Consider the following 22,443-nt stretch of genomic DNA (forward strand, 5'->3'; position numbering starts at 1 on the left):
GTACCATGACACCAACTATTTCTTTCTTCTCCAGTCCTGGGGGAGGCCTGTCATATGCTATCAGTTTGTGCATTAAGAGGCGAATTTACTCAGCTAAGCTGTCCCTGCCTTCCTTCTTTCTTTTGCCCAGTGGAAGGAATTGTGAGGTTGACTTGGCTCAGGCCATTTTGCCATTTTCTATTACTAAAATCTTTCATGTTAGCAGGCTCTGATGTGGGAAGTCCTAACAAAATGAGCCCATGAAAGGTTTGACTCAAAAGAGAGGCGATGAGACTTAACAAGTAGATGAGTTTATTTCACTTAATGACCAGGAGATGCCCAAGAGAATAATCTGTTTTCCTCAAATCATATTTTGGGCTTTAGACATTCAGGAAACTAATGTCTAATATTTTCTGGGTCTCCTGACAAGAAACTCTCCTCAAAATGTTCAATTTTTCTGTTCTGGGTGTTGTCAATTATCCTTGTAAGCCCGGCTGGGTGCTATCTGTGTAAATTATCCACCCGATACATCCTACATAAATCCTCATGGTCTGTGCTACTCTATCTTACTCCAGGTCTCAGGACTGATGTCAGGAATTATGTGTGTCCTTGGGAAAACTATGTATCCCAGTCCTGGTCTACTATTCTACAGCAAACCCTGGATGGCTTAGCACCCAAATGGCCTTGGCAGAGGCTGGGGTTGGGTGGGTCTTCTATTTCACACCTCTGTGCTTATGTAGTGTGTGTCTCAGAAATATCCTGATGGAGGACTCCAAACTCTTCCCTCTGCTGCCACCAGTGATTCTCCCAAAACACAAGTTAGGTTACCACCTCCTCAAAAACCTTCAGGGGTTCCCCAATGCCTATGACAAGCAAAGCCTTCATCACTGGGTGCCAGAATACTTACATTCTCCACTCCATCTAGGCCACTCCAAAGACCCCTGGCTATAGCCACACCCAGGCATTTACTGTGGTCTCAGCATGTCCCTGTTTCCTCCATCATCCTAATTAGGGAAAACTTGCCTAGATTTACCAGACTTTACATCTCTGTGTGTCAACATCCTCACCTGTAAAACGGGGGCAAGAGTTGCCTACTTACAGAGTTAAGTTACCTACTTACAGAGTTGTAGTTAGGACTCAGTGAGTCACAGGCATCCAGTCTCAGAATGATGCCTGGCATCTGGTAAACCTAGACAGGTAATATTATTAGTTGAGCATTCTCCTTATGGTATGGAACTAGGTTTAATAAGACCTCCTCCTAAACCAGGCTTAGCCTCCCAAACCAGAGGTAATGACAGCTCTTTCTGTTCTCACACTCCATGCTAGTGGAACCCCAACTTGTTCTTACCCAATTCTGTGCTTTTATGTGCTTGTCTTCTCCTCTGTTAAACTATAAGCGTTTTGAAGACAGGGATCTAGTCTAATCCATTAGACTGTGTGGAAGTTCTTTAAGGGATCTAAAGTGCTAAATCATGACAACTTGCACATAGTAGGCTCTCGCTGAATATTTGCTGGATGGGAATTAATCTGAGAAAAAGATTAAAAGCAGGCAGCCGAAGTGCACAGACTTTTTGGATTCCATGTGAGGATTCAGTGTGAGAACCCAGGTGTTTACTCCATACCAACTACCCACTGGAGAAATCTCATCACCCAAAAAGCATGTTTAAATGTAACTATGTGGAGGTGGCTCTGGAATAAACTGAATGTGATTGTAACCAGGGATCCTGAATGGAGATTTCAGGAATCCACGAATTTACTTCAACTGTGGTCAAAAGCGGATCCAGTGTACTTTTTATTTTTTCCTAGAGAGACTTCCTAGAGAGTTTTCATTGAAGGTTCATAGGGTTGGTAAGGCCCCCAAATTAAGACCTCTTGACTTAGCTATTCAGAGACAAAGTTTGTGCCCCCCTAGAGCTTTACAAATGAGGAAAGATGTAGCTATCCTTACAAGGCACCACCACACTAAGTAGGGAGAATTGGGCAATGGGTGCTGGATGATTTTAGGGAAGGCTCCTTCAATAATTCCATGTTAAGAGACCAGCAAGGAAGGGAAATAATAGGCAGAGGGAGCCGGGGACTTGGAAGCCTCCACGGCTCACTCCTCCTCGGCGGGTGTGAACCCAAAATTTATCCATCATTACACGTGTGTCCTCGACCTGGGGCCCAGACACTTGCCATTCAGCTCTGTCTGGACGTGAGGGTTGTTTTCTGTCGAGGTGACTCAAAAACATACTACCTCAGGATTCAGACATACAAAACAAGGCTGTTCACATAATAATCATGCAGAGTTAAGTGACACTTAAACACTAGGGTAAACCTGATACCAGAACAAAGGGGAGGAAAAGACCATTAGTGCAGAGTCCCTGTTGCATCTCCTGCTGGCAGATGATTTGGAAGGAGCCTTCACGCAGGAGCCTGTTTTATTTGCAGAAGCCACAGTGGTAAATTAAAGCCCATCCTAGCCCATTCCGGGCTCTCTAGTTCCTCTTGGAGCTATGCCTATCGCTGCCCATAGGCCACTAAAACCTGCCCACATTCAGAATGATTGATTCTGCTCAAACTGCAAGCCACAAACTCATGTCGAAAAATCCACTTCAAATAAGTCATTAGCTTCCTTTATGGATTTTTCAGGTCATGAGGAATAGGACCTGAAAGTCCCATTTACTGGAGAGTAGAAAGCAGGTGTCGGAAGAGGCGGGGGCAACTGGAAAAGCTACAGGGAGCTGGGGGAGCCCTTGTTTCCTACCAATCAACAAAGGGGATTTAGCAAAAATTTACCCATGACTTCATTGCCAGTGCCAGATATTCAAATGCAAACCAAAGGGCCCTGGGGTCTTTCTGTACACTGGAAGTCAAGGGAAATGGAGAGAGGGCTCAGCAGGGGCCCATCTTTGCTCCCAGGTCAGATATGGAGCACCTGCGACATAGAAAGACATGGTAAGGGAGGAGTGTCTAAGACTTTCTCACTTGTCATGGGATGGCCCATTCCAGCTGGGCTACGAGGGAGACCATGGTGGGCTGGTGGGATAAGGCATCCCAGCTACAGGAACTGAGGCCTTAGCAGCAGCCCAAAGGCAACCAACACAAGAAGCCCGAGTTCTGTAGCTTGGCAAGTTTCCGCTCACCACCTGACCCACGTTTAGCAATTCTGATGTACCATGAAGCAGACAGCTCCAGCCCAGGATGACTGCCTCCCTCAGCCCCTCTCCGGCAAGGAATGAAAGCAAGATCCACTTTGAAAATTCTCCCCCATCATGCAAACTGACATAGGCATGCTTTTCAAAAACCCACAGCCAATCTGTTGATCATTACTTATTTACAAAGGCCTTCGGGCAGAAAGTCCTGTAAAAACCATACTTGATACGATATACACTAGCTTTTTCTGCTTGTGGAAAAAAAGTCCCCCCAAGGCTACCTCAAACCATCACTTTCTATTGCACATAAAATGTAGCGTGTAACACTAAAGTATTTAATATATATGGTATAATATATCTACAGGAAAGGCATTTGTGTAGAAGTATGTTACCCTGGATTTGGTAATTTGATGTTTTGCTGAAGGCTACGACTTAAAAAAGCCTCCACCTCATACAGAAGACCTGTCATCTTGGTACCCAAGAGCCAACAGAATAAAGAAGTAGCCTTAAGCAGCAAAACTTTGACACAGCTTTGAAGCATATGAAAACAGTATAACTCCTCAGAATTATTATTACTCAAGATCAAAGAAATGAGCCATACTTTACATAGCAAACAGGGACAGGGAATTTGGCTCCAACGGTTTCAGATTTTTCAGACTTCTCTTTATTTATTTATTTGCTTCTCTAAATTTAGGTAAAGGAAAGTGGCTGGGCTTTTCTCTACTTTAAATGGGAATAACTATTAGAATTAGATAAAGCGATTACCTAAAGGTGAGTAAATAGGAAATGAATGCTAGCATGACAACTGGCGTCATAAAAACGAAAAGCTTGGCAGTTGGCACATTTTATTCCTCCTCATAAACTGTAAACAAGCATGTAAATCAGCAACACCCAAGGAAGGCTGGGTGAATGGGAAGGCAGAGAACTTTTAAGGAAACATTTACCAGGAATAGACGGAGATGTGGAAAAGGAGTTGGGTGGAGTGGGTCTTCCACGGAGAACCTGTGTCCTCAACCATATGAAGAAAGACTGCCCTTGCCTGTTTTCCAGAAAGGTAGACGTGGAGGGCCAGGGACATGCAAATGTTACTGAAGATGGAGAATGGAAATCACCACTATTGTATTTCAAAAATCAAAGCCAGTGGTCATGACAAGAGAAAAGTAACGTCAAGATGGCAGGCATTTCCAGAGCAGCAACCACATAGGGTGAGCAGTACAAATCTGAAATCACTCCTATTTCATTTGGGTGGTAGAGAGTCAGGATGTCAGAGGAAAAAAATGCTGGGATTGGCAGATGAATTGAAGACAAAAAGGGGAGATAAAAGATGGAGAAGCCAAGAAGAAGAAACTGTAGAACGTTGTTGAAATTTGACTTTACTTGCTATTTACCAGAGGAAGCCATAGTCAAGAAAGAAGTGAGGGAGAAAGAGAGAGAAGGAGGAAGGGAGGGAGGGAGGGGGGAAGAAGGGAAGGAGGGAAGGGGGAAGGAGGAAGGGAAGGAAGGAAGGAAGGAAGGAAGGAAGGAAGGAAGGAAACATGTACATGCATGCTCTATTTCATAATTAATATTGCTTTTAGCCTGAGCAGAACTGTATTACTTTTGAACTTTGCTTTGGCAAGTCCACAGATTATTAGACTTTTTTTTATCAGTCAAAATCAATTAACAGAAATTTGATTTCAATCGACAGGATAAAAGGAAGGTAATCTTCAGGTTCATTTTTGATTGTGATGATACATCTCACATATGGCCTTAAGTACAGAAAACAGTCCTCGGAGGGACTCCAGCAGAAAGAGACTGCCGCAGGCAAACTAACCACACGAGTTCCTCTGATTGGTTACCGCCGTCATTAGTGCCACTGCTGTTTAGGAACTACACACAGACAGGACATGGTGACAGCTAAGACTTTAAAGCCTATGTATTTTTCAAACAGCTTTTCAAACTGTTTTTCATGACAGAATTTTTTCAGCTCTATCATTAACTGCTGACAAGCTGACAGAATAAATACTCCAGCCTTTAAGAAGCCATCTAACGATCTCGCTCCCCTCCCCCACCCTGGGCTTGCTGAGGAGGGGAGACTCTGGGCCTGGCAGGGTGAGGAGGGGGCGAGGGGAGGAAGAGAAGGGCTAAGACGGAAACCGTGGGCAACCAGCCCCTCTCCTTACCTCATCAGCTTAGGCGAGGAGTTGGGTGAGTTCCGCATGCCTCCATTCCGTTGCTTTTTTTTTGGTGATAGCGTTGACGGCTGCTCATCTTCAACTGGAAATACAGGCAGCTCATGAGATTATGAACAGTTTGAGGGCAGACTGTGAAATACAGGCAAAATATCAAAGGACACACACTCAAGGCTCAGTCACTCACTAGGAATTCATGGCTGTCTTTTAGGACCCAATGACAAAGACCAAATGTGTTAGTCAAACAGGCTGGCTTAGAGAAGGTGAAGGCATCACCTCTTTACACTCCAGCCTTTGAACATGCACTTTAAACAGACTGAAATAGTTTGTAAACACCCTGCCATAAGAAAAAGAAAAAAGAAAAAAGAAATCATGATTTATCTGTATACCAAAAATAAAAATAAAAAAAAAAAACTTATGAACAATCATTATTCCTAGAGTTAATTTTGGTTACTTTGCTTTGCCCAGTAATCGAGTGCATTTTTTTGTAACCAAAATCAGAAATAAAGTTGTATTTGAAATGTAGGCATAACTGCCAGCCTGCTGCTTCTCCAGATGAACCAACTTAGCTGGTTCCTAATCCCTGCATGCCAGAGAAAGAGCATTGAAAAGAGGCAAGGATTCAAGGTCTTGACAGCCAATGTTTCAATCACGTCGGGGCACACTGGTGCATGCTGGCTCAAGAATCCCAAGCCCAACTCAGCTTTTATCCCTCCAACTGCCAGGAGGGAGGGCTTGTGGGGCTGTGCCAATGGGGTCCTTTCTTAACCCATGAAGACAGGAGCACGGGGGCTGGTGAGGTTGGAGGGGAGCCCCAGAATGAAGGAGGAGGTTGCCATTGAATGAAATCTCTGATGATGCGGCAGCGGGGCAGAGATGGAGGGCAGCACAGGGGATTGGAAACCAAAAGCTGTTTTCCAAATATCTAAACCACACAGATCGCTAAGCAATGTGAAGCTTCACTTAGAAACACCACAGCACACTCTACTGCTCTTGCCCAAAGACACCCACTAATAAGCTTTGCAGATGTATTAGCCTGCATCATGCTTCTTTTTAAGAGAACTGCTTGATAATTAGCAGATGCAAACCCAGCCTGTCACCCAAGGGCATCAGCGGCAAAATTCTAGTCCTCCTCTCCCCACCCCCACAATTCAGGCTAAAGCTGTAATGTCAAGAAGGAAAAATAGGATCTTCGGATTCTTATAGTTGACTGCAACACAGACTAGGAGGAAAGCACCCCTGAAACTCAGAATGCACGGCAGTTACCTTAAAGCTAAGAAGAGAAATATTAGCAGTGATGACATCAAAAGAAGCTTTGATATATGTTAATGGTGTAGGAGTCTTAGATGGAGGAGAAAGTGCCATGTCAGCTACTTGGTATTATCCAGGAAGACCCATATTAGAGCATGCATTATATGGTACTTCCCTGAAAACGCTAAATAAATTTAGTAGGTTATGATACATGGTTCCAAGGCAATTTTAATAATCCAACTACCCTCCAAACCTGCTTCAAAGTATTACACATTTTACACTCTCCTATTCTGCTGTCAGTTTGGGCTTGTCTAAATCCTGGCTGATGCAGAAAAAGGGAATGACTCTGGTGTAAGGTGAGAGTGAGACCAGAAGAAATGAAGGCAAGAAAGCACCTGCAAATACCCACAGCCCACCCCCTGTACCAGCTGCTTCCTCTGACACCCACCAGGGCCCATGCTCAGGCTGCGACCGTATCAGTCATTTAGAGCTCGAGGCAGAGACTATGTGGCTGGGATAATATCGCATCTTATCAGAAATGAGTATCCAAAGCAAATCACACAGAGACTAAACAGCACTTAAAAGATTAAAGGAAATAAATACAAGCCACATAAATGGTATTGAAAAAAATCACTTAGAGTTGATATGCATCTCTCGGCAAGCAAACAGACACTCTGAGCTTGACCTGAATTAATCTTCCTTTCACAGGATAGGGACCAGGCATCCGAGGCAATAATGCGGTAGAAAGGCAGCGAGGGTGCATGTGTGTGTGTGTGTGTGTGAGTGTGTGTGTGTATAAGTATACTTTCGCACTTGCCCCATCTTAGAATGAAGTAGCAAGTCTTGCACTGACTAGACCTATAAGACAAGGTCATCTTTTAATATGGGCCACTTGCAATTGGTATATTGTGTTCAGGGTGACCTAGATAGGTTGTGTGGCATGCTGGAGCAAATAACATGTGTGTGTTTGTGTGCATGCATGTGAGTCACTCTACTCGGGGTGCAAGTTCTGTTTTTCTCATCTTAAGTTTATAATTCAGTTCGCCTTCTTAAGGTTGTAATCCCACATCCAAAGGTCTTTTATCTAATCTAGTCTACCATGGCTAGCATTTTTCAAGGTCACCAGATGTTACCACGGTTGTGTTCAGTTACACAATGAATCTAGCTGAGTTAAGACCTGAACAGAAGTCATCCTCCCTAGCATGCCTGTGGGATTCTTTTGCTTAGCATTTGCTTCCCTGTTTGCATTGGGCCTATAACAAATAATTCTCTTTGGTTAAGTGGCCATTATCTTTACATCTTGTTGCTAGCTGTTGGCCCACACTGATCTTCAGATGGGAGAGTTGCAAGTTAATACCTGTTAGCCAGCTCCAGGGAGACACCTCATTCTGGTAGTAAAGTTGTGCCTCTTCTACGCAAAGAAACTATTTATTTTCATTGCAACTCAGAAAGATCATCTATCATAATCATACTGCATTTAAAGTGGGATTTGTTCTCCTAAATGAAACTTGGGTTTAAAGGTTTCCTCCTGCACTCACAGCCTTGAAAATGCAGATCTGTTCCCTGAAGAGATGGGGGAAAACGTCTCCAGTTTAAATATATGAACACTGTGTAATGGAGACCATTACATATGGCTTAGGTCCCTCAAGAGAAGCAGTGATAACTTCTTTCTCATAAGTAGGGTATAACCATATTTAATTATTAGCCTTTATATGGATCCTATCAATTTCTGCATATTTAAAGAAAGCAGATCTAGGAAAACTTTTAGTTAAGCTATAAAATATAATTTTCATTTCATGGCTTCTGTGACTACATGAGAGGAATAAAAATGGAATTAAAAGGGAGGCTTAAATTTACTCACTTTCACGAAAGACAAATGTGTTGAAGCAATGGGCCACTACCCCATGACGATGCACATTTACAAGCTCTTATTTAACCTACATTTCAGCTAATTACAATACACCTCCATCTCTGGCATTTTCACTTGCCTTCATGCTGCGGAAGCCACATGAAGATATGATCCTTTAAAGAAACCTGACTTATTTAGAACACAAACAAGTTCAGGAATCTAACGTGGAATTTTTATAGGAGCTGAACTCCATCCAGTCTCCAAGTACTCATAAAATTCAAGGGCTTGTTTTTGCACATCCCTAAGTATAACACTTAATGTGCTGTTGTAACTTCCCAGCGCTCCCTTGTCTAATAGGCACTGAATCTAACAGTTTTACAGTTTGGGAAGACTCAGTGCTAGGAAAATGTCAGGCAAGTCTAATGAGGCTTCAGATCCCCTGGTTTGCGCTAGAGTTTAATTTAAAGTTACAATGATGTTTTAACATGTTTGCTTATACTTGACTAAAGAGGATTCGTTATTTCAATGACATAACCTCCAGACAATGTTCTGGGAATTGATTTAAGATGTGGTGGTAATTCCAACAGCCTTAATGCAGAGTTGAACATCTGTAACAACATTTTACTCGACTTTTCATCAGCATTCTGTTTTCAAGCAAAAGCAAGCAATGGCTTCCAGAAACACTGGCCAGAACTCTGGGCTTACTTCAAAATGATTACATATTTCACTAGATTTCTTTAAAAAGAAATATCTTCCTTTATCAGCCTTGCCAGACTGCAAACACTGTGTCAGGGTTTACCAAGCCTCTTTATGGTCCTTGGAGTGAAATGGGGCAATGATTGCAACTCCCAGCCTTCCCTAATTCAGTCTAATGCCTGCATAGAATGGACCTGATGCTCAGCTCTAGCCTGGGGCACATTCCCTCTGCCCTGTTTCCCCAGTGAGATTTAAGGGGATGATGCCCTTTAAGATTTAAAGGTGAGTTTGTTGGCTGGAGTTACAAAACCAGTTCAAAGCAAATAAACTCGGAAACGTAATAAAAGGCAAACAACTCATAAACATGAGTCAACCGCTATCTCCATTATGTTATTAATCACCACATCTGGAGAAATCCACATCTGTACACACTTAGCAGGTCATTAGTAATGTCATATTCACACTGGAGTCACTCAGAGTAAGAGTCATGCAAAGTGGTTTGAACACAAAGGCATCTAGCTAATAGGGCTTCCGACTCAAGTCTTGCGCAAGCTGCCAGTTTGGGGGTGAGGTTGTTTTAATTATTATTAATTTTTTTTACAGTTTTCCCTTTTGGTATTTTGCTGACCAGTAAGCTAAGTGCAAGCTAAAATCCACAGTAGTGCATTGCTCTTCTTCAACTGAGCTCAGCATGGTAAAGTAGAATGTTGAGGGGTGCAGGGCAGTTATTAAAAATGGGGATGGGTCACAGTCCTCCTTCACCTGGCTGGGTCACAAGCCGAGAATTGGGAGTTTCCTTCTTGAACTCAAATGGGTCTTTGAAATAGCGTGATCTAGCTGCAACCTTGACTGCCAAACAATAAGGAGAAAAGAAAACGGAAATTAATCCTTAGTGAAATGTTTTTAGAAAAGTTCCAAACCAATTTTAACATTGAATAGCTTTGAATCAAACTGGAAGTTTCTCCCTCACAGCTGAGTTGCCTTTTTTTCCCCTTTCTTTTACCCTGATGACTTCCTGCAATTCCTTTTGCTGTTTTATTGTCATCCATGTCAGGAGGGATAACACTTCTGGAAATTCAGAAGACAATCTTCTTAGTATAACTTCCAAAAATATACAGACTTCCCCATCACCCCACAACATGCACAGACACCGAACACTCAGTTTAGCAGCAAGATCAGACCCATTCTCTCCTGAAGTCTGCTAAAAGAAATTCTACTGAAAAATCAATCCTTGGTGATAAACTTTTGCTATCTGTCTCAAACTGCTGGCTTGGTCAGTCCCCTTAGTTGCGATATCAGTGCCTAACATTAAATACCGTGAGTTTGCCATTCCTCAGAAAAGGGGATCCACGGCCCTTCCTTTGGCCGTCAGCGACACCAATGAAAAGTGGGTGTTTCAAATGTTGTTTTACTAAAATGAAGGGTAGGGAGTGAGGGTACAATTCCTGGAATTTTATAACAGTCATGCTGCAAAATGTAATTCACCATGGACAAGACTCCCAAGCTGACCTAAGCTCTCTCTGATATGACTGTTTAAGACTTTCACCAGAAAGTTTGCGCAAGTTCACTCTCAAAGTCTTACGATGTGGCCACAAGAGTGCAATCTTTGGATTGGAGGATGGAATGGTGCCTGGCTCTTTCTCACACAAACCAGACTGGTGAGAGGGTGTGGTTATTTCCTTAAGCAATGACGGGTAAACAACCACAAAAATAATAACACATGCCAGATGAACAACCCATACTGTGAATTTGGTAGTATAATTGCTGTAAAGGAGCACTTGACTGCTGTTTCAGGATGAATCCCACAGTGGGGAATGTCATGTGTCCATCAACGAGGCTGAGCTGTTAAGCACAGCTAGGATCAGGTAAGCCAGGCAATGGAGCCAACTTCTAAGCCCAGAGTAGTGGGCAGTACCAGAGTGCAGGGGAGTTAAAGTGGGTGTGGGTGACAGCCTTGGAATGCGAGTTTCTTGCCTGACAACCTTGGAATAGCATATATCACCAAGAAGTTTGATGAGCACTGTAGTATTCTGCATAAAAATCAACTATAAATCTATTTTTTGAAAGAGCATGGCTAATATATTTTTTTTTTTTTCTGAGACAAGGTCTTTGTTGCTCAGGCTGGTATGCAGTGGTGCTATCTTGGTTCACTGCAAACTCTGACATCATGGCTAATATTAAGCCACAGATGAGGAAAAGATGAAAGACGCTGCCCCTTAAAAGCAACCCCAACAATCGTAATATCTCAAACATATACACCTCTCTAAAATTGAACAACCACATTATCATATACATTATTCCAGCAGGATAATTTCACAACTCCTAGCTAGGAAATAGGAAATACACTTACTTGGAAAACCTAATGGGTGTCAGTTTTTTAAAAATCTGTCATTATGCAGAATAAGAATTTTTAAAAATGTCTAAGTGACCTGTACTGCCCTAGGACAGGCATAGGGAGTGCCCACCCTATGGTAGACTGCCAGGGCAGGGAAGGGAGGCTTGTTGGAGCTTTTGCATTTCTGGCTTTTGTGGAGCTAATAGGAAAATGGGGAGGGAGACTTTAAGGAACAATAGGTTACATAGAAGTTAATCACAGGGTATATTTCTGGCTCTATTCACTGCCTAGGAAACCTGAATTGTGTAAGTTTGAGTCCATCAACACAGAGTAATGAAAGAATTCAGTTCCTACATGGGAGAGAGAAAAAAATACTATATAAATATATTAACAGAATCCACATGACTTGGAATGCAGTGTTCTCTACAAAATACTGTGGGCCTAACGGATCATCTAGAATCCAATTGGGTAAATTAGATGTACCCATGGTACCCATGCCATAGGCCCCCAACCCCAATCTCAAACTATGTTCTGTATGCATCCTGAGAGGAACCCAGCATCTACCAAAGCCCCCCATATCTAGAATCGCAGCTCATATATCTTCACTGTAGACTTGACCTGTTAGAATCATTGCCCAATGCTCTGCCCTGCTCAGTATTCAGTAGAAAATCCTTCTGGAATTTCCTGGTTGCCTTTAGCCATTTTCCTTTTCCCTGGAATAGACTCTCTATTACCTCAAGGGCAAAGAAAAGTCTCAAGCAAAAGTCACTAGGTATTAGTTTCTTAGAGATGAGACATGGAGATGAACAATGGAATTCCAACAGGAAATGCACAATTGAAAAGAGAAATTCAAGAACATCCCTGAATTTTTGCTATGGGGTTTGGAGAATGGGAAGGTACGAGGAGATGGGAGATAATTTTTACTTTGCAGCCATCTGGGAGGGGTGGGGAATGTATAAAAGTCCAATACAAACAGCCCCTTCCCAGCTTTTCTTTCCTCCTCTCCCTACTCCCTACTCCCGACACCAAAAGTCAACTTTTGGCTTTGTGGCCAAAAGTTAAACCTGACTCCTTTAGTTTGCCGTAGCACGTGCAGTCCATGTTTGTGGGGGACAACTTTTAGAGTAGGGATGAAACCTGCCACATCCTGGGCACCAACAGCTGCTTCCTTCTCATCTTTCTCACGTTCAGGGGTCAGCAAACTGTAGCCTGCCACCTGTTTTTGTACATCCCATGAGCTAAACATGTGTTTACATTTTTAAGTCATTGGGGAAAAAAAATCTAAGAATAATAATATTTTGTAATCCACTAAAATGACATGAAATTCAATTTTGGTGGCTATAAATAAAATTTTTTCAGACCATAGCCACAGTTGTTGGTTTACCTGCCATCCCTGGTTGCTTCCATCTCTAATAACAAAGTTGAGGACTTGCCATATGTGTTGCAAAGACTAAGACATTAACTCACTGACCTTTGACAGAGAAAGTTTGCTGACCCCTGCAGTAGTTTAATCTTCTCATATTTCCCTTGCTTTCCAGTCTCCACAAAGAACAATGTTCTTCCCAACCTGTCAAGACAGCCAAATAACAAAAGAAATACCCATGGAGCACACCTGAAGTACACAGATCTGGGGACGTCGAGAGGAACAGAGGTAGTTTAGTGACTCTACTGTCCCTACCACCCAACCCACTATTAGCCCTGCTGGTCCATTCATGTTTGAGGTCATGAGTCAGGTGAGTTTCACATTTTCCAACTCAAGCTAAGTTAGATTCATCCATCCAGTACTTTGGAAAGCAAGGCGAACCACATCTACCGTGAGCAATTCCTCGAAGCTGTCAGCGTGTGCTGCCAGTCCACCCTGCGAGAGCCCCGTACAAGACAACAGATTAACCATTAGACTAGATATGTTGAAAATATACAGCTTCAACCTTTCCCCAGCTAGCTCAGAGCGATATATAGATGATTATTTCAACCGTCAGCTGCCGCATAGATTTAAACCCCTGCACAATAACTCCTGGATTCATCTGCCCCTTGTCAAACTTGCACAGCTTTAGTTGGAGGATACATGGTGTGGCAGTTTCACTGTGAATCCAGAATGATCCAGACGGCTGCTGTCTCTTTGTTAACAGGAAGCCAAACTGATGAGTTTGTAATGCATTTCTTATCAAAGGTAGTTTCAGAAAAGAAAATGTGCCCCATCAGTTTGGCTAGAATTTCACATACACTAGATTATGGGCTTAATCAGAACATCTCTGTTATTTTCTTGAGGAAATAGATAATTCCACATCCAATCCATTTAAATCATTTTTTGCCAATGAATTATGTATTTATGAATTTATAATTATCCTTGATTTTTCTTCCCCTTTTGCAGTCTACTTAATAAAATCATCAGCTGGAGCCTACAAAGCAATAGTGCTTAATAGATACAAGCATGCTAATATATTTTTTAAGTGAATGCTGATCTTTCTGAGCTGTGTGTCTAAAATCATCATTGTGAATAAAAGAATTGTAATTTCCAACCCATACATTTAACAAAGACAAAATGGACTGTAATGGAATTTATGGAGCCTGTAAAGGAACTCTTTTTCTAAGATGGTTTATAATAAAATAGATTTGGATTTACTGTAGGTCAAATCAGGTCCCCCGATGTGTATCAAGAGAAAGTGCCTGTAAGATACCAAACACTGCTCCTGGCACCCTGGAAGGGCTCACACCTATGGCTGCAGCCTGGTGTCCTTATTGTTTCCACCCCTAGTGAATTCAGTACTTAAATGCCAGCTTTGGAATCAATATTTATCCTGTCTTTACTTAAAATTATGACATTCGGTTCATCCTGGATTTTTTAAATTTTGATATTTTGAAAATATTTTATTTTGAAAGTTTTTTTTTTTTTTTTTTTTTTTTTTTTTTTTTTTGAGACGGAGTCTCGCTCTGTCGCCCAGGCTGGAGTGCAGTGGCCGGATCTCAGCTCACTGCAAGCTCCGCCTCCCGGGTTTACGCCATTCTCTCGCCTCAGCCTCCCGAGTAGCTGGGACTACAGGCGCCCGCCATCTCGCCCGGCTAATTTTTTGTATTTTTTTAGTAGAGACGGGGTTTCACCGTGTTAGCCAGGATGGTCTCGATCTCCTGACCTCGTGATCCGCCCGTCTCGGCCTCCCAAAGTGCTGGGATTACAGGCTTGAGCCACCGCGCCCGGCCGAAAGTTTGAAAATATTGCATGAAACTATCATTTATCTTGATTCCTGAGGTTTTGGGTCTCCTCTTAAATTTCGTGCCCAAGGCAAAAGCTTCTCTCACCTCACCCAATTTCCAGCCCTGAACGCCATTTCTCAAAGGTATTCGAGGCACTGGTTCTGCCACCCCGCAGAACTGGACAAGGCAAACCTAAGACAAGAGTTATTTCTTTTGATCACTTCACGCTGTTTGCATGAGATTGTTAAGGAAGGCCCTTGCAACAAATGCTTCCTTGTGGATTTACAAATTGCCAGGCATCCAAAGGAGTGGAAAAAAGATCACGCTGCCTTAGGAATCTGAGATTTGCCACCTGCCCAGAGTGAGAAACAGAAAAGAGAGCTGGGGTCAGGTCTCTCGTGGACTTTATTTCACATCCCACATCAAATTCTCCTGGTTAACATAACGTTGATTTACATTTCCGCTTTGGGGTGAAAGTTTTTATTTCCTTACACATTTTGTCACCAACGTTACTTTCTTTCTTTCTTTCTTTTTCTTTTTTTGCCCCCCACCTCCCCACTGCCAAACAGCTTCAAATAGCCATGACTGGCAGAAGAAGTCAATCATACTTCATTTCCATTTTCACTTTGCTGTTTACATTCTTTAAATTAATGCTTGCCCCAATGATTCTCATATTTAAAGACCAGCCTAAAATCTAATTGTGTATATGTGAAACTGTTTTCTAAACCATAAGATGTTATATAAATATGAACCACTATTATTATTAACATTATTACTATTGGCTCATCCAGAAATACCATATCTTCCATTGAGCCAATGGTGTCAAGAGCCCCCTAGAATTCTAATATGTATTCCAGATGGGTGCACTGATACTTTCTTTGAAACTCAGATAAAGGTAAAATGCATGGGTTTTTAGTGCAACCCAGGTGCCCGATGAAGAATGTTCTGCCAGAACACTTTAGAAATACAGTATGCTTTTAACCTTGGGAGGTAAGGACCAGTGTGGATTATGACTTTACACTAAACACAGCATTTAGTATATTTCTTAAGGGCATAATCACCTTCTATTGATGTTCTTGAACTATAAAATCATTATCTGTATGCTATTATAATTTACCCTTGGACACATCCTGTGCAATATTTTATAATGCTAGTGTATGGCAGGCCCTTTCTGGTCAACGCATTAGAGAAAAAGGTGTGGAGTGCAACAGAAGGACTGGGAGGTGCTTGGAGATGCTCTGGCTTCACCCTCTTTTGCCTCAAAGCTGCACTCATATGCAGACCCTGAACGAGGACCCAGGTTGGCTGACTTCTAATTCAGATCATTTGCTGCCAGAATTCTGCCTGTGAGACCAGCGTGAGGATATGAGCTTCTTGAGTCAGTCCACCTGCCCAAGTCCCAGCTCTGACCCTCTTTAGAGCTCTTTTTCTAAGATAATTTATAATCAAATAGATTTGGATTTACTGTAGGTCAAATCAGTTACTCCATACCTCGATATCCTACAATCTACTGTGATCCCTACTGGACCAAGGAGGACACCAAATTTGGGAGATGCTTTGGGATTATAGGACATAACCAGGGGCTGCAGGCTCACAGTCTGAGGACCAATCTTTAAGTCTGAAGATTGTCCATACGCATATGGATTTCTAACTTCTAATTAAAAATCTCATAGAGGACTGAGTCTTCATTCCAAAAGGGTGCCTTTCTCCTAGGGCAGGAGCTTGTCAGCTGCTCAAATGCCCCACTGCTGCCTACTGTACCCCCAGATATAGGGCAGGCACCCCATGTTTGCATTTCTGGCCCTGGAACCAGTGACACTCAAGTGTACCATCCCTGAGATAAAGATTTTAAGGCATGGGACATCCTTCCACAAATGCCAACTCATATTGAGTGGGTAGAGGGGTAAGAGTTAAGCACACAGGCCTTGAAGCCACACTGTTGGGTCTGAACCTAGGTATCTGACAAATTATCTAACTTCAGTTTTCTCACCAATAAAATGAGAATTGGAATACCTATCTAATAGGGTTGTGAGAATGGACGGAAAATGTGAAAAGCACTTAAGAGAATTCCTGGTGAGCTCTTTCTAAACGCTACCCATGATTATTGCCTTGGCTTTGAAGAGTCAGAACAATGAGAGTTCTCCACTTCTGGGTCCTTCTCCACATCAGTCTGCCACCTTTGGACATGGTGTAATTCACATGGGTCCATACTCTCTCTTCTGCCCCAAGCAATTGATCCAGTAACCAACCCTTAGAATGGGGTGAGCCTTCCCACCCCCACCTGACCCCTACCCTTGCATCTCATTCGACTGTCACCTTTGTCCCTTGTTTCATATGGCCCCAATGAAGTGCTCAAGTCAAATAATTAGGTTTTGCCAAATGTCATAAAAACAAGAAAAGCCAGAAAACGTTTAAACGGACCTCAATTGGAGAAGGCTGGAACCATTCACGGCAAGAACAAATGAAAGACAGATGGCGACAGAGGAACCCCACTGTTTCCTCTAAATTACAGGAAATTCACACCGCCTGATTGTGAGGGCCTCTTTCCCTTGAATTTCTGCTGGGAGGTCATGGGATTGATCCGCGTATTCAGACACGTGGGAGACAGAAGAAGGGGCAGAGGCATGGCGGGGTAGAGAGGCAGTGACTCCTTTACCCACCATGTCTTCCTTTCACCTGACTACTTGACCACCCTTGAAGGGACAGGCTAGGCTGCCTCCTCCAGGGGGCCTTCCCAGATGATTATGACAAGATCAATTCTCTCCTTTCTTTAAAAAATCCCCTGGCACTTCTGATCTCATGCCTTACATTATTATAACTTGTTTTCAATTCGAATGTGTTCTACTCCCCCTACTAGGCTTATAAGCTGCTCTGTTGGAGTTTACATATCACTGAGTCTCTCACAATGCTGAGCCCTGCAAAGTTCCCAATAAATAGCTCCTAGCAGCTACAGAGGCGATGTTGCAAAGGTGAGAAGCACAGCTTAGTGATCAGGAGCCCCGGGTTCTAGGCTTGCCTTGGATCAACCGTGTGGCCTTGGCAAGACACTTCCCTTTTCTGGGGGGATGAGCATTAGTTAACTATGAGACCGTTCTGGCTCTGATTTGTAATGACTTGAGTTTAATGCTGGGCATCACTTTTTCTTGTTCTTTTCTTTAAAATCTTTTTAAAGATGCACAATAAGAGAGAACCACAACCCTAGCCAGAGAAATTAGATAATTACGTCAAATATGAATATACGAACTCATAAGTTATGTAAAAGCAACAGTACAAAAGATGTTGCATGAGAATGTCAAGGGATGACTACATGAAATGTGTTAGCGAATAAGTAAGTCCTAAAGAGAGAATTGTTCAGGAAAAAAAGAAAGAAAGAAAGAAAAAGAAGAAGACTTGAAACAAGAATAGGATGAATAGAGAGGTCAGCCTTATTTACCGTATATCCCCAGATGGAGCACAGGTCCTGGCACTCAGGGAGCACTTGACCCGTGATGCTGAACAGACTAACGAGTGGCAATCGAGGGCGGGAAGGGCATGACAGGTGGAGGACACAGCTTGAACCAAGACAAGGTGGTTGGAAAATATGAAACTGTAAGAACTGTAAGAAAGTCAGTTTGGCTAGTGCAGGAAGATGTATTTGAGGGCACAGTTGGAGGTATAAAGGGCAGATAGTGTAAAGGTTTACCTTCCAAATGATAGAATTTGGACAATATTTGATAATAATCTGAATCCTCTGGGAAAGTTATTTTTCCTTTGATTTAAATACTGAAGTTCAAAGAGGATAGTGGGTGGGCTTTGCATCTTGGAAAAGTCTATCAGAAACTGCCTAGCTTGCTCAGCCCACTTTCCTTTCAAAGGTAAGAAACACACATTCGTGCATGGAACTAAAGCAGGGAGGCCCTTGGCAATGGTCCAGTTCCATTGAAGGTCTCATTTCTCTTTTTTTTTCTGGAGAGCTTATTCAACAGGAAAATAAGGTTATCTAATGCCTCGGAAAGGGGTCCTGTGAAACTCACAAGGCCTATTCCTCACAGCCCAGCCAGGTAAATTTACCCTGATTTCAGGATGGCTATTTCCTGTCTTCAACTACTCCAGCTGATACCATCCCCTCTACAGAGAACTGGAAGGAAACCCATCAGGGTTTGACTTTTACACGAAAACTGACTGCAATCCATATTTTCAAAAAATCATTTTCAACAAAACCAGTGCTTTAAAGTAGATTCACTGAGAAGAAAATGGTTCCCCAATTCTCTCCTCCTTGGTTTTGTTGAATCAATAACACTTCAAGATGTTCTCTGTGAAAATCACATGGGTGAATTAAATAAGAATGTACATTATATTATCTAGATCAACTTGCAGCCCTTAGTGCAGTATGCCTGAGAAAACTTTAAAAACTCAAAAGAGAGAAATCCTATTAAAAGAGTAAAATACTGCCTATGCTTCCAAAGTTCTTTATGGCCTGATAGGTAGAACATTTAATAACGAAGGGCCGGGCATGGTGGCTCACATCTGTAATCCCAGCACTTTGGGAGGCTGAGGCGGGTGGATATCTTGAGGTCAGTTCAAGATCAGCCTGGCCAATATGGCGAAACCCCGACTCTAAAACTACAAAAATTAGCTGGGCATTGTGGCATATGCCTGTATTCCCAGCTACTTGGTAGGCTGAGGCAGGAGAATCACTTGAACCCGGGAGGCAGAGGTTGCAGTGAGCCGAGATTGCACAACTACACTCCAGCCTGGATGACACAGTAAGACAATGTTTTCTTTAAAAAAAATAATTAGGGAAGAAAATTTAATAATGAAGAAAATAAACAAATAAGTGAGTCATCCTGAGATATATTTCAATTCTCCCCTTCTGTAACCTCAATAAATTCATTTTCTCCTACATAAGCTAATGTTTACACTCAAATATCCTGTACAAAGGAATACCACAGACTGTGAAAAAACAGTAAAAAAATATAGCTGCGTCTTTAAAAAAATGGTTGAAAAATCAGGTATGTGTGGACAAAATAATGTTTAAAAATAGTTTTGCTTGCATATTTGATTTTTGTCCTCATTTATGATACCCAAGTTGTGAGCTGATCAGCTTTTCTGTGAAAAGTATGCTTAAAAAAATAACAAAACATAATAAAAACTCTGATCCTGTTTGTCAAAATTTAATTCTGGCCCTGAGAGAAAAGCAACATGCTTTGGATGACTTGGATTCTAGAGTAACTCTTTTATTAGTATTATTATTTAGTTTTATGTTTGTTTGCTTGTTTGTTTTGAGACGGAGTCTCGCTCTGTCACCCAGTCTAGAGTGCAGTGGCACAATCTTGGCTCACTGCAAGCTCCGCCTCCTGGGTTCAAGCAACTCTACTGTCTCAGCCTCCAAAGTAGCTGAGATTACAGGCGCCTGGCTAACGTTTGTATTTTAGTAGAGATGGGGTTTCACCATGTTGGCAAGGCTGGTCTCAAACTCCTGACCTCAAGTGATCTGCCTGCCTCAGCTTTCCAAAGTTCTGGGGTTACAGACATGAGCCACTGTACCCAGCCTGGATTCCAGAGTAACCGTGATGAAAGAACATCATACTAAGGTGATTTTTTTAATATAAAACATTAATTCAGTATATCAATCAGTCACTTTAATAAAAATGCCCCTCATTATCCTGAGGTAAATAGAAGCCTATGGGATTAATTTGTGTAAATAGATATTAAATTAAAATGAGGACTTGCCACATAACAATAATCAGACAGCACAGGTAATCCAATCTCAGTGCTGAATCCAGCATTGTGTAGTTACCTTTCAAAAACAGTAACATGTATTTAACCGGGACTTGCTTCAAGTAAGCACTGCATCAGGCAAGCTGGATTTCAAATAAACCTTAGCAATTGAGGGGCATTGTCCTACTGGCAGTATATCTCTTCAAACAACAGCAACAACAGTTTTAGATATTTACTTTAGAGAAATAAAGGAGACAATCTGCAAGAGAAAAGGCAGAAAGTGAGGAGGAGGAGAGTACCTAGAATCCAGGTAGAGGGTTTATTTCTAGAAAAGCAGCGCCACCTGCTGGTAGACCTGCATGTCAGGCCCCTCTGCGGTTTGCAGGCCATCTATCTTGCAATCTATGCATAAATATACAGCAGTATTTCTCAGCTGCTGTTATCCATAAGAATTTTATTACCAGTAGGCAGATTTCTAACACACTGGTTGCAGTTTAATAATCCTCTATTACCTGAAGTATGGGTTATATAAAAACCTAGAATGTTAATTGTTGACAAACCAATTCTAATATGTAAAGTACTGTAAGTCACCCAGTAAATATACAAATAAATCAAAAGGGATAGCTCTTTTTGCTCTAACAACGTGTTATTAAAAACCGCAACTTAATCACTTACATAAAAATAATGTTCATGCATTTCGATGTACTAAGAAATCAGGAAAATGCATTATAATCTTACTAACAGAGCTTTTCTTTCACTTACAATTTAGAGGAAACAATTTTGCAGAAAATATTTTTCCCTTTCTTTAAAAAATGTACCTAAACCAACATGTCATTTAGGAAATTTGCTCATATAGCAAAACCTAAGTTACAAACAACTAAGATTACATCTATAAAATGTTATATTTTTAAAACAGCAATAGAGAAGTCGTGGAAAATATGTCACTGATACAGTGAGCAGAGAAACACTACCTGTCATTTTTCAGAAAAAGATCACACAAACGCGATAGCAAAGGAATACAATAAAAAGCAGAAACAGGAATGTGATAGGTGACTCTGATTGTATCTACAAAGGAAACTGTGAAATAAATTAACACCCAAGTACCCAAGAAAGGCATATTGTGTCTTCACTGGAAGTGATCATTATGCAACAGAGAAGGTTGGTGATTTTGTAAGAACAGAAATAAAGTGTAGCCTATGAAATCTAGTGGTGATAACTAATGACCATACTACTTACAACTCTGATTTGATCTCTAACATAAAAAAAAAATAATAAAAAGTACTCTAAAGAATAGATGTATGCAATAGGGATTGTATTTTTCACTTGAAACAAATAAACCTCAAATGGGATCAAAGGACCCCAGTAAATGAAAAATGACAGTTCCTGTGTTGCCCTGATTTGATCTCAAGCAAAACTACCATGCGGATAACATAGCAGGGGATGTGAGGAAGGCAGTGGCATTCTCGGATGGCTATAAAAAAGAGACGAGTGTGTAGCCCATTCAGCTGATGGGAAGCCCATTCTAATTCCAAAAAGTTATTGAGATTTAATCTCTAACAACAACAACAACAAAAATAACTTATGCGGCAACCAAAAGGGTATCCTTTAAAAACACACATACACAATTTTGTTATTTCCAATACACTCTGTAGAATCTCTTTACATTCAGTTCTTCCATCTGTCTAAGGCACATGTGTGAAGAGAACCAAATGTCACAATGCTTGCTTTGAGCCTGAAGTGTCTCCAGTTATCCAGACAGGGAACTTCACTAGGAGGGTCTCAGGCATAGGCCACGGGTATCCCATCTCCCACCTCAGCTGGCTACCACTTGCTCTGGAGAGACAGGGTTTCCAGGAGCAATTCTGGACAGATGCGAAGGGTGAAGGGGAATCTGGTGGGGTTCAGGGCTGTCAAGATTTGAACTGGGGGCTTACCCTGCCTAGATATAACTCCTAGTGTTAGCTTGTGTATTAGTCCAGTGAGATGAGGTCTAGGCCACTGGCTAGGGTCTGAACGATGAAAGGTGCATGCCCTGCCTTAAGAACTTTAAATATCCACATTTATTTGGGATAAATTCAAATCAATGAGGAATCAAACACGGATGAACAGAAGCAATGGGTTTGCCATGGCTTCCTA

The 22,443-nt window shown here is 41.8% G+C and overlaps 1 protein-coding gene and 1 long non-coding RNA gene across 11 annotated transcripts in view; one reads left to right on the top strand and one right to left on the bottom strand.

Annotated features, from left to right (window-relative positions):
- The window catches only part of LOC117082815, an 87,690-nt gene extending 73,752 nt beyond the window's left edge, over nt 1-13,938 (top strand). The window contains exons 3-4 of the long non-coding RNA XR_004436788.1: nt 12,954-13,148; nt 13,787-13,938. This is a non-coding gene — a long non-coding RNA (uncharacterized LOC117082815). The remainder of the gene's footprint in view (nt 1-12,953; nt 13,149-13,786) is intronic.
- The window catches only part of KCNMA1 (potassium calcium-activated channel subfamily M alpha 1), a 781,341-nt gene that overhangs the window by 91,941 nt on the left and 666,957 nt on the right, over nt 1-22,443 (bottom strand). For 7 of the 10 annotated variants that reach the window (XM_033209826.1, XM_033209827.1, XM_033209828.1 and 4 more), the window contains one exon: nt 5,276-5,369. In XM_033209826.1, coding sequence (XP_033065717.1) covers nt 5,276-5,369 — 94 coding nt within the window. Of the gene's footprint in view, nt 1-5,275; nt 5,370-9,842; nt 9,930-12,886; nt 12,983-22,443 lie in introns of all 10 variants that reach the window. The other 3 variants (XM_033209813.1, XM_033209812.1, XM_033209815.1) reach the window with 2 other exon arrangements.

This window comes from Trachypithecus francoisi, unplaced genomic scaffold (genome assembly GCF_009764315.1).
Source record: "Trachypithecus francoisi isolate TF-2019V2 unplaced genomic scaffold, Tfra_2.0 Lachesis_group9, whole genome shotgun sequence".
In the NCBI taxonomy this organism is placed as follows: domain Eukaryota; kingdom Metazoa; phylum Chordata; class Mammalia; order Primates; family Cercopithecidae; genus Trachypithecus; species Trachypithecus francoisi.